The sequence below is a fragment of the Lithobates pipiens genome, unplaced genomic scaffold (genome assembly GCF_037356315.1).
Source record: "Lithobates pipiens isolate NorthernLeopardFrog02 unplaced genomic scaffold, aLitPip1_a1.2 Scaffold_8, whole genome shotgun sequence".
In the NCBI taxonomy this organism is placed as follows: Eukaryota; Metazoa; Chordata; class Amphibia; order Anura; family Ranidae; genus Lithobates; species Lithobates pipiens.
Window position 1 is genome coordinate 335978202 of NW_027507903.1, and position 11893 is coordinate 335990094.

Consider the following 11893-nt stretch of genomic DNA (forward strand, 5'->3'; position numbering starts at 1 on the left):
AACCAGACTCTAGTCTCTGAGGGTTTTGAGAACAAATTAGCCATTACACATAAAATGTTGTTATCTGCAACAAACGCCGTCACCATTTGGGAAATCTGCATATCTGTTGGGAAGTAACATGACATTTAGCTACATATTAAAAATCCACTTGAACATATAATGATGTAAAAGTCCATATATATATATATATATATATATATATATATATATATATAGTCAGTCTTTTTAATCGTGACAGATTACAGGAATATTTCTAAGATATAGCACTGATGCAGTGGTCCAACAGCTGAAATATTGTACTATAGCTGGTAGTCATCTTTAGTGGAGAACAGTTTCCTAAATCTTCAAAGCCTTAACATTTAAAATTTATAGGCAGTTCATGGTGGTTGTGTTGCCAAATTTCTATGACCATATTCAAAAATATGTGAGTTGCGTATTTTCAAGCCATTTCACCATTTTATCAAATGTGTTGTATATAATGGATGGTTAGAAAAAGGTCATGTAGTCCTGAAACAATCATTTCTCCACATTTGAATTTAGACAATAGACAATATGTCAAAACTGTTTTAAACTATAGCTTCACTTGCCAATTCTGCTGGCAGATTTAACTCACTGCTCTGTTTTTACTTTTATGAATATAAAAATCGTACACCTGCCCCAGAGCACAAAGTTCTTATACTGTTTAATGAACAAATGATCTTCTAATGGAGCACAATGTCCTGTGTTTATGCAAGTAAATTAAAATGATTACCTGCTGAAATGAGAACTAATTAAATTCACAATTGTTCCCCTAATATATCCAAAAGCTCAGATTGTTTATTTTGCACATTCACTTTACAAATACGGATATTGCTTTTTTTTTTTTTATTGCCAGTATAATTAGTTTACTTTGCACATATAACTTGTTATAATTATTTTTTTTAAAACACATATTCTAAATGTAAAACATGTAAATTCAACGAAATAAACAATGAGACTTAACTCTCTGTGTGCACATTCAAATATACATATATGCACTTCAAATCTTTCTTTTAGATACACAGCTTTGTTTCACATGTCCTCTGATCATCATCAGCACAGTCTTTTCTTATTACTTCAAATCATAATAAATACAAATAAGCTGTTGAGATCGCAAAACTCCATAAAAACACTACTACAATAACCTTGATCAAATCTATAGTAGAATCCAAGAAAATTGTTAGGATAGCACAATATGCTACAGCCTGCTGCACTTGGGTGGTCAAGCAGCTATTGGTAAACAGAAGAATGCTTCTTTTTATGTTTGCAATAGGACCCTAAAGTTTGGGAGTCTCTGATTTGTTAAATGATTCTAAAGGTTATTTTTTTTAAATAACACATAAAGTTGTGTGAAAAAGTAATTGCCCCCTAAACTTATTAACTGGTTGTGCCACCCTTGGCGGCAACAACTGTAATCAAGCGTTTGCAATAACTGGCAATGAGTCATTCACATTGCTGTGGAGCAATTTTGGCCAACTCTTCTTTGCAGAATTGATTTAATTCAGCCACTTTCCAGCATGAACGGTCTGTGTAAGCTCATGATACAGCATCTCAATTGGATTTAAGTATGGGTTTTGACTAGGCCACTCCAAAACCTAAATTTTGCTTTGTTTGAACCATTTGGAGGTGGACTTGCTGTTGTGTTTTCGGATCATTGTCCTGCTGCATAACCCAAGTGCACTTAAAGCGGGATTCCGCTGCCATTTTTTTTTTTTTTTTACCTGTGTCACTGGTGGGCGATTCCTACGGTGTCTTTGCAGTCACGATCTGCGTCTTTTTAACCCCCGGCGTGACGATTTCATTGCTAAGGAAAACTTTTAAAAAAACAGTCCGGCGGTTTCCATTTTTTACTGTGGGCGTTTGAAGCCCACAGGCATTTACTTCCTGGATGCGATGATGCTGAGCTCCCAGCATCCACCACTCCATCTCGCACATGCTCATTGAGTGTCCTCTTTGTTTTCCTTTCTCTTGCCTCCTGTGCTATAGTGGTAATGGCAGATAGAGCTGCCTGCCCACTTTCAAAATGGCAATTTCGGACATGCCCTCGTCACGTGACCGGCGTCCTCCTTCCGAAATCTCACGAGATTTCGGCATGACTGTGTCCCCCACTGATTCCTGGGAAATAGCTAAAAAAAATCCCAGGGACCATTGCGAAGCCCATAAACACGCCTACTCCCACGGGAGGAGAGCCCGGAAGTTGGCATAAACATTAAAAATAAAAGGTAAATACTGCATATTATTTTATTTCAATGGTCATAACTGCATCTATGTTCCAAAGCCATTTGAATAAGATGAACTTGCAATTTTCTGTACAAAACTGCTTTAAGGTTGAGGTCATGAACTGATGGCCAGACATTCTCCTTTAGGATTTTCTGGTAGAGCTCAGAATTCATGGTTCCATCAATTATGGTAAGTCACCCAGGTCCCGAAGCTGCAAAGCAGCCCCAGATCATCACGCTACCACCACCATGTCTGACTGTTGTTATGATGCTTTTGTTATGAAATTCTGTATTAGGCCTCATGCACACGAGACGCAGATGAAACCTCTGCAGAAACGCGCGTTTAGAAACGCGCGTTTAGCCGCGTTTGCATGCCGCGTTTAGACGCGTTTAGACGCGTTTAGACGCGTTTGCGTTTAAACGCGTTTATAAAGATAACATCATGTAGACCCTCCCCAAGCTCTCAAAGCATGTTTTTTTAACTATTTCTGCTATTTTGATCAGAGTGAGCAGCAGCAGCATAGAGAGCAGTTGTACACTTGCATTTGCCTCTCTTTCTGTAGTATATATTTTGAAATGGATCCCATATTGAATATATGTCAGGAAATGCTCCTGATGTTGCTCTTGATGAGACAGCAACGTCGTCGCAAATTTCGTGAGAGGTCCAGAGTCAGAGCTCGTCGATATTGGACCCATCCGTTGATGGGACAGCGAATGTCCCTTGGATATTTCACAAACATGTATGTTCAGCTGCGTACCTACCCCGACAAGTTTTTTAATTTTAGCCGGATGACCATTGTCACATTTGATCTGCTTTTAGAAAAAGTACGACCTGGTCTGACATTCGTGGACACCAATATGAGAAACAGTGTGTCACCAGAGGAACGACTGTTGGTAACGATCAGGTATGTGTATATATTTTAAAAATATATTTATCTATAGATGCACACTTTAAAAACTTTCTCTGTCCTTTTAAAAAAAAATTATGTCTATTTATAGTAAATTTTCCAATTATTTCAAATCTATAAAATTTAATTCTCCCAATTTTTAACATGTTTTCATACAATATATTAATATAAAACAATTTTAAATAGTTAATTATTTATTTTTTAATCTTAATATGTTTTTATTATTTTTTTCTATTTTCAAATTGATTTTTTAAAAATCAAATGTATGTTAATTAGATTTTTTATAATTTTTTTCTATTTATTAGACCAATTTTTTAATATATTTTCATCGTCAAATATGTACTGATTAATATATTTAAATTTATTGCTGCAGTATATGGTATTATTATATTTTTTAATGCCTTATTAAAATATCCATAATCCTAACAATAACCATTCATCCTAACCCTAAACAATAACACTAACACTAACCCTAACCTAACCCCTAAGACTAACCCTAACCCCTAACACTAACCCCACCCCTAACAGCTAACCATATCCCTTACACAAACCCTAACCCTAAACAACCCAACCAAAAAATCATAAACAATAACCCTAACCCTAACCCTAATGACCAAATTATATTGCCGCTGATGGTCACAGTTGACTTTGAGGCCATGTATCTTTGATGCAGAAAAGTGCAGGACATTTTGCGACCCGACTTTGGATATGTTGTTGTCCTAGGTCCACAGTGTCAGCATACCGAATTTGGGGTTCCTGGCAATAAGTGGCCCCAAGATATGGGCCCCCAAAGTCGGGTCGCAAAATGTCATTCTCTGATGCAGAAAATTGCATGACATTTTTGAGACCCTACTTTAGGGCCCCCTATCTCGGGGCCACTTAGTGAGAGGATCCTCAAATTTGGATATGTTGTTGTCCTAGGTCCACAGTGTCAGCATACCGAATTTGGGGTTCCTGGCAATAAGTGGCCCCAAGATATGGGCCCCCAAAGTCGGGTCGCAAAATGTCATTCTCTGATGCATAAAAGTGCATGACATTTTTGCGACCCTACTTTAGGGCCCCCTATCTCGGGGCCACTTAGTGAGAGGATCCTCAAATTTGGATATGTTGTTGTCCTAGGTCCACAGTGTCAGCATACCGAATTTGGGGTTCCTGGCAATAAGTGGCCCCAAGATATGGGCCCCCAAAGTCGGGTCGCAAAATGTCATTCTCTGATGCAGAAAAGTGCATGACATTTTTGCGACCCTACTTTAGGGCCCCCTATCTCGGGGCCACTTAGTGAGAGGATCCTCAAATTTGGATATGTTGTTGTCCTAGGTCCACAGTGTCAGCATACCGAATTTGGGGTTCCTGGCAATAAGTGGCCCCAAGATATGGGCCCCCAAAGTCGGGTCGCAAAATGTCATTCTCTGATGCAGAAAAGTGCATGACATTTTTGAGACCCTAATTTAGGGCCCCCTATCTCGGGGCCACTTAGTGAGAGGATCCTCAAATTTGGATATGTTGTTGTCCTAGGTCCACAGTGTCAGCATACCGAATTTGGGGTTCCTGGCAATAAGTGGCCCCAAGATATGGTCCCCCAAAGTCGGGTCGCAAAATGTCATTCTCTGATGCAGAAAAGTGCATGACATTTTTGAGACCCTACTTTAGGGCCCCCTATCTCGGGGCCACTTAGTGAGAGGATCCTCAAATTTGGATATGTTGTTGTCCTAGGTCCACAGTGTCAGCATACCGAATTTGGGGTTCCTGGCAATAAGTGGCCCCAAGATATGGGCCCCCAAAGTCGGGTCGCAAAATGTCATTCTCTGATGCAGAAAATTGCATGACATTTTTGAGACCCTACTTTAGGGCCCCCTATCTCGGGGCCACTTAGTGAGAGGATCCTCAAATTTGGATATGTTGTTGTCCTAGGTCCACAGTGTCAGCATACCGAATTTGGGGTTCCTGGCAATAAGTGGCCCCAAGATATGGTCCCCCAAAGTCGGGTCGCAAAATGTCATTCTCTGATGCAGAAAAGTGCATGACATTTTTGAGACCCTACTTTAGGGCCCCCTATCTCGGGGCCACTTAGTGAGAGGATCCTCAAATTTGGATATGTTGTTGTCCTAGGTCCACAGTGTCAGCATACCGAATTTGGGGTTCCTGGCAATAAGTGGCCCCAAGATATGGGCCCCCAAAGTCGGGTCGCAAAATGTCATTCTCTGATGCAGAAAATTGCATGACATTTTTGAGACCCTACTTTAGGGCCCCCTATCTCGGGGCCACTTAGTGAGAGGATCCTCAAATTTGGATATGTTGTTGTCCTAGGTCCACAGTGTCAGCATACCGAATTTGGGGTTCCTGGCAATAAGTGGCCCCAAGATATGGGCCCCCAAAGTCGGGTCGCAAAATGTCATTCTCTGATGCAGAAAAGTGCATGACATTTTTGAGACCCTACTTTAGTGCCCCCTATCTCGGGGCCACTTAGTGAGAGGATCCTCAAATTTGGATATGTTGTTGTCCTAGGTCCACAGTGTCAGCATACCGAATTTGGGGTTCCTGGCAATAAGTGGCCCCAAGATATGGGCCCCCAAAGTCGGGTCTCAAAAATTGATTCTCTGATGCAGAAAAGTGCATGACTGCAGCATAATCCTATGGTGCCATATTCAGCTCCAAAACAATGTGCTTTAAAACATTGATTCACGTCTATACAGTATTCATTTTATTATATTGAAAAAATATATATTTATCCTTGTTATTAATGAAGACATTATATATAATAAATTATTATTTTTTAAAATTTAGGTTTCTGGCAACCGGTCAATCATATGCATCTCTACATCATTATTTTTTAATGGGCGTTTCCACTATTTCCAAAGTCGTACGAGAAACCAGCACTATACTTTGGGAGGTGCTACACAGAGAGGTAATGCCAGTTCCAACACAGTGTATGTGGCAGAACATAATTAACGAATTTTGGGAAAAAACTAACTTCCCAAATTGTATTGGAGCACTGGACGGCAAACATGTACGCGTCAAAAAGCCACCAAAGTCGGGCTCTATGTACTTTAATTATAAGAAATATTTTTCAATTGTGTTGCTTGCACTAGCTGACGCCAAATCTAAATTTATATGTGTTGATGTTGGAGCATACGGCAGTCAAGGGGATTCTCGTATTTTTAGAGAATCGTCCATGGGCCGTCGAATACATGAAGGTTGCTTTGGAATTCCGGGTTGGAGGCCTCTTCCCAACACTACAGAGCCCATACTACCTGCTGTCATTGTGGCTGATGAGGCATTCGGGCTTTCAGAAAATATAATGAGACCATACAGTGGACAAGGACATAGTTATCAAGAAAAAATCTTCAATTACAGACTAAGTCGTGCAAGACGCGTTGTGGAATGTGCATTTGGGATAAGTGCAGGAAAATGGCGGGTACTACTAAGTACAATGCAGTTAGATGTTGAAAACGCTATCCAAGTAGTACTTGCATGCTGTGTTCTCCATAACTTTGTAATTGAAAATGATAGAATATCCACAGATCCTGCCCCTCCCAACACCAATCAGAACATTCAATACATGGACCTACGCCCAACAGCCAGAGCAATGACCATTCGAAACAATTTTGCAGAATACTTTGTTTCACCTGTTGGTAGCGTGCCCTGGCAGGATACCCATATTTAGTCTGATTGCTAGCTCAAAGTTATTGACATTTTTGAAAAATGCTACTGTGGTTCATTCAGTTTCAATAAAGGATTTTTTCTTTGTCCCAATTTTTAATTATATTTACATTTTTTAATTTAAGCATGTTACTTTGTTTCACTTGCTAATTATTTTTTAATATAATTTCTAGGTTACTGTATTATAACCATCGATAAACACTTTAAATTATGGAGAATGGGCATGAATACTGTAATCTCGTAAAACCTTATGGGATTATAATGTCTTAGATTAAACAAAGGATGTGATAATGTAACACTTCTCTAAATATAGAGCCACCAAAAATATATATAAATGTATATAAATAAAAGATTTCATTACATTTCAACTTATCCACACATCTAATATTTATGGACACCAATTCATAATTTTCAAATATTATTTCTTTATTAAAAGAAAATTTAAAATCTAAAATTGAAACAAAATATAAAATACATTATAATCAAAAAGTGCAAACAGTATAATATTTATTCAAAATCAAACATTTTTTCAAACAGTGCAAATATCAAAAAAATTTAGTGCAAAAGGGTGTGAAAAGTGCTAACTAATAATATGATCAATAAAGGAAAAAAAACAAATTGTAATAATTAAATTATAAGTTATGATATGTCCCGTAGTTATCCTGTGAACTTTCGTCAACGGGGGAAGGATTACCCATCCGTGGCTGAAGGGGTGGGAGCTGGGACATTGTCTGTGGCATAAATGGTGTGCCAATTGTTGACGACATTGCATATTGTGCTGGCGGTCTCTGTGTGTGTAGGACGTTACCTGTAACTCCCTGGCTATATGATGAACCTCGTTGGATTGGAATATCCATGAAAGGAGTATTCTGCATCCCCCCTTGGACAATGTTCAGTGGCGGTGGGGGCCGCGACTGTCTTTCTGCATTTAGACATGCCACGATATAACAATAAATGTTTTCACGGCATTGACGCTCGCGGTCTTCAGACAATTGTTCAAGAATTACATATAGACTACGGCAAAAAATACTGCGCCCATTATTTAGGTCCAGGAAGACATCGCTCCGATGTCGTTCCTGGCGTAGCTCTTCTACTAAATTAATAATGTTGGTTTCCACCCTGGTCGGTTCCTGGTCTACGTCACGCGACCGACGCCCCCTTGGCCTGCTTCTTGCAGGAGATCGACTGCGATCACCCTTGAATAAAATAAAATACATACAGTTATTGACATATACATCTTGCACTTATATGACCAAAAGTAATGATGATACATTCTTTTTCTATAAAAAATCAGAGACCATAGGTTGTGTTATACCTGTATAGAAGCAACCGGTGTTTCACGGTCGCGTGAAATTGGAACTGTAGCCAAAGATAAACTCGCTTGTGATGCACTTGGCACATCCTCCATCTCATTTACTGTATCCTGATGGACACTGCCTTCATCCTCTGAAATGTTGGATGTTGTCCTTTAAATAATAAGGTTTAAGTACAGTTAGACATGTGCACATTTTAAAATTTTATTATTTTATTTTTCACAACCCTAAGCCTATCCCCTAACACCAAACCCCCACCCACCAACCTAAAAAAAAAAACGTAGACATAACACTAACCCAACTACTCAATACAAACCCTAAACCCTAAGCCCGAAATTAAACCAAAAACTATCCCTAATTGCTAACCCTAACCCCAAGTTTGTAACCATAAACCCTAATTGCTGACACTAACCCTAACCCTAATTGCTAACCCTAAACCGAAATTGATAACCCTAACCCTAAACCCCAATTGCTAACCCTAACCCCGATTTGGTAACCATAAACCCTAATTGCTGACACTAACCCTAACCCTAATTGCTAACCCTAAACCGAAATTGATAACCCTAACCCTAAACCCCAATTGCTAACCCTAACCCCGATTTGGTAACCATAAACCCTAATTGCTGACACTAACCCTAACCCTAATTGCTAACCCTAAACCGAAATTGATAACCCCAACCCTAAACCCCAATTGCTAACCCTAACCCCGATTTGGTAACCATAAACCCTAATTGCTGACACTAACCCTAACCCTAATTGCTAACCCTAAACCGAAATTGATAACCCTAACCCTAAACCACAATTGCTAACCCTAACCCCGATTTGGTAACCATAAACCCTAATTGCTGACACTAACCCTAACCCTAATTGCTAACCCTAAACCGAAATTGATAACCCTAACCCTAAACCACAATTGCTAACCCTAACCCCAAACCCCAATTGATAACCCTAACCCCGATTTGGTAACCATAAACCCTAATTCATGACACAAACCCTAACCCTAATTGCTAACCCTAAACCGAAATTGATAACCCTAACCCTAAACCACAATTGCTAACCCTAACCCTAAACCCCAATTGATAACCCTAACCCCGATTTGGTAACCATAAACCCTAATTGCTGACACTATCCCTAACCCTAATTGCTAACCCTAAACCGAAATTGATAACCCTAACCCTAAACCACAATTGCTAACCCTAACCCCAAACCCCAATTGATAACCCTAACCCCGATTTGGTAACCATAAACCCTAATTCATGACACAAACCCTAACCCTAATTGCTAACCCTAAACCGAAATTGATAACCCTAACCCTAAACCACAATTGCTAACCCTAACCCCAAACCCCAATTGATAACCCTAACCCCGATTTGGTAACCATAAACCCTAATTCATGACACAAACCCTAACCCTAATTGCTAACCCTAAACCGAAATTGATAACCCTAACCCTAAACCACAATTGCTAACCCTAACCCCGATTTGGTAACCATAAACCCTAATTGCTGACACTAACCCTAACCCTAATTGCTAACCCTAAACCGAAATTGATAACCCTAACCCTAAACCACAATTGCTAACCCTAACCCCGATTTGGTAACAGTAACCCCTATTTGGTAACTAAAATCCTACCTGCTAACACTAATCCCTATTTGATAACCCTCAGCACTACCCATACTCCATAACCACCGGACCGAATCATAATCCCTAACCCTTTAACCTTGACCTTAGCTATAACCAATGCCCTTTCCTTACTGTCACCCTTAAGCACTGACCCCTAACATAACTTAAAGGTTAATGGATGGGAGATGGAGAGAAAGGAGGACCAGGAGGAGAGGTGTATGAAGAAAGAAGGGGGAGGGTGAGGGGACTAGAGTGAGTGAGTGAGAAGATCAGAGGGAGAGAGAGAGAGAGGTGGAAAGGCAGTGACTGAACTAAGGGAGGAGGGAGTGAGAGGGGGGGAGAGGGAGTAGAATTGCAGAGGGAGAGAGGGGGGTGGAGAGGCACTGAATGAAATAAAGATGGAGGAGGGAGTGAGACAGGCTGAGTGAGATAGAATATGAGAAGAGGAGGGGGTGATGGAGAGGGACAGTGGTTTGAGATGCATACATAAATACATACATACATGCATACTAAACACAATTATCTGACAATTAAATTTAATATATTAACGGATATTATATTATCCAGTCTAAAATTTATCTTCAAAAAATAAAAAAATTAAAAATGTATTAGAATCTATTTTAAACACAAAAAATAGAGAAAATTGTACAAAAAATATACCGAAAAAATTCTAATAGAAAAATTAAAAATATAAATAACATATATTAAAATAAAAAAATTAAGAATTTAGATCTCAAGTTAAAATTTTAAAAATTTTACTTTTAAAAAAAAAATTAATGTTACAAAATAATATAAATTGATAAATAAATTTAAGTTTACTTACGCTCTTGAAATTAAACTGTCCCTCAAAAAAGACAATTGGACAGTCAAGGGGTGGGTTTTGTAGGTGGATTGGGCTCCACTGCGGTTTGATTCTTTTTCTTTTTTTAGATCTCTCTTTACTCTGTCGGCCAAAGATCTCCATCTTTTTTGAAATGATGCCACTGTGCAATGATTAAAAATCAACTTAAAAACTGAAAATACAAATTAACATACCCCAAAATTTTGACCAAATATAGATTGAACTTACCTCGAGTTTCTTGCTGGGATCTGGAGAGGTCTTCCCAGTTTGGGGTCAAGTCTTTGGCCAAATTTTCCCATGTCCTCTGTTTGGCAATCCGGTCAGGGTACAATTCATGGGATTTGTCCCATAATTGTACATAATTTTGAATTACTTCAATCAAGTTGTTTTGGCTCACATCAGAAGTCATTTTTTAGGAGATGTTTCTTCAAAGCTGGCAATCCAAGGTGTAGGAGATGTGTCTTCAAAGATGGCAATCCAAGGTGTGGACAAGCCTAGCTTGGGGGAAGGGGGGTGGCTTGTGGAAAAAAGTTTCAGTTTCATGAAGGATGTGTGTTCTACATGGAAACATGGTGGGGGAGGGGGGCTGACTAGACATTAAGTTTTTCTATGACAATGCTATGGCTTGGCCAGACTAGGTGGAGCCACTGATTAGATTAGAAATTGGATGAGTATTTGGGGCAAAGAAGTGAAGGAATTCCTCATTGTACAAGCTAATGGAAACACTAGAGATATTATGGGATTGTGTCACAAAGTAAATACACTCTATGAATTATATAAAGTAATTACAACTTTTTCCTAACATTTTTTATTGTTTTCTATGAGTTTAAATCATATTTCAGAATTTTCAGGTACCAAAAATTGGGTTCCTTTAAAAACACATATAAACGCAAACGCGGCTAAACGCAGTTGCCGCGTTCAGCCGCGTTTAGCCGCGTTTAGCCCCGTTTTGCGTCTGAAACGCAGAAATTTTTGTCTCTGAACGCATTTTTTTGCTTCTGGAAAAACGAGATTAAACGCAACTGCATATAAACGCAAAAAAACGAGACTGTGTGCATGGACACATAGGATAACATTGAATGAGTTCAGGTGCAGTTGAAAAAACTGTCCAACTGCATCTGAATGCGCGTTTAACTGCGTCTCGTGTGCATGAGGCCTTAGTTTTATGCCAGATGTAACGGGATGCACACCTTCCAAAAAGTAAAATTTTGTCTCATCAGTCCACAGAATATTTGTCTAAAAGTCTTGGGGATAATTAAGATGTTTTTTGGTAAATGTGAGATGAGCCTTTTGTTGTTTTTGGTCAGCAGTG

At 39.1% G+C, this 11893-nt stretch overlaps 1 protein-coding gene across 1 annotated transcript; it reads right to left on the reverse strand.

The window, feature by feature from the left end:
* Window positions 1–6938: 6938 nt before the first annotated feature.
* Window positions 6939–11446, reverse strand: LOC143963442 (uncharacterized). Its single transcript, XM_077473069.1, has 4 exons — window positions 10810–11446; window positions 10564–10723; window positions 8121–8271; window positions 6939–8001 (listed from the first exon to the last, which is right to left on the reverse strand). The coding sequence occupies exons 1-4, from the start codon at window positions 10988–10990 to the stop codon at window positions 7438–7440; spliced, it is 1056 nt and encodes a 351-aa protein (XP_077329195.1). The 5' UTR covers window positions 10991–11446; the 3' UTR covers window positions 6939–7437.
* Window positions 11447–11893: the final 447 nt, after the last annotated feature.

Excerpts from the sequence above, each read along its gene's own strand:
- LOC143963442 (XM_077473069.1), bottom strand. The coding sequence starts at position 10,990 with ATGACTTCTGATGTGAGCCAAAACAACTTGATTGAAGTAATTCAAAAT. Across the intron at positions 8,272-10,563 it reads GACAGTTTAATTTCAAGAGC|GACAACATCCAACATTTCAG; the intron begins GTAAGTAAACTT and ends TATTATTTAAAG. Across the intron at positions 8,002-8,120 it reads CACCGGTTGCTTCTATACAG|GGTGATCGCAGTCGATCTCC; the intron begins GTATAACACAAC and ends ATTTTATTCAAG.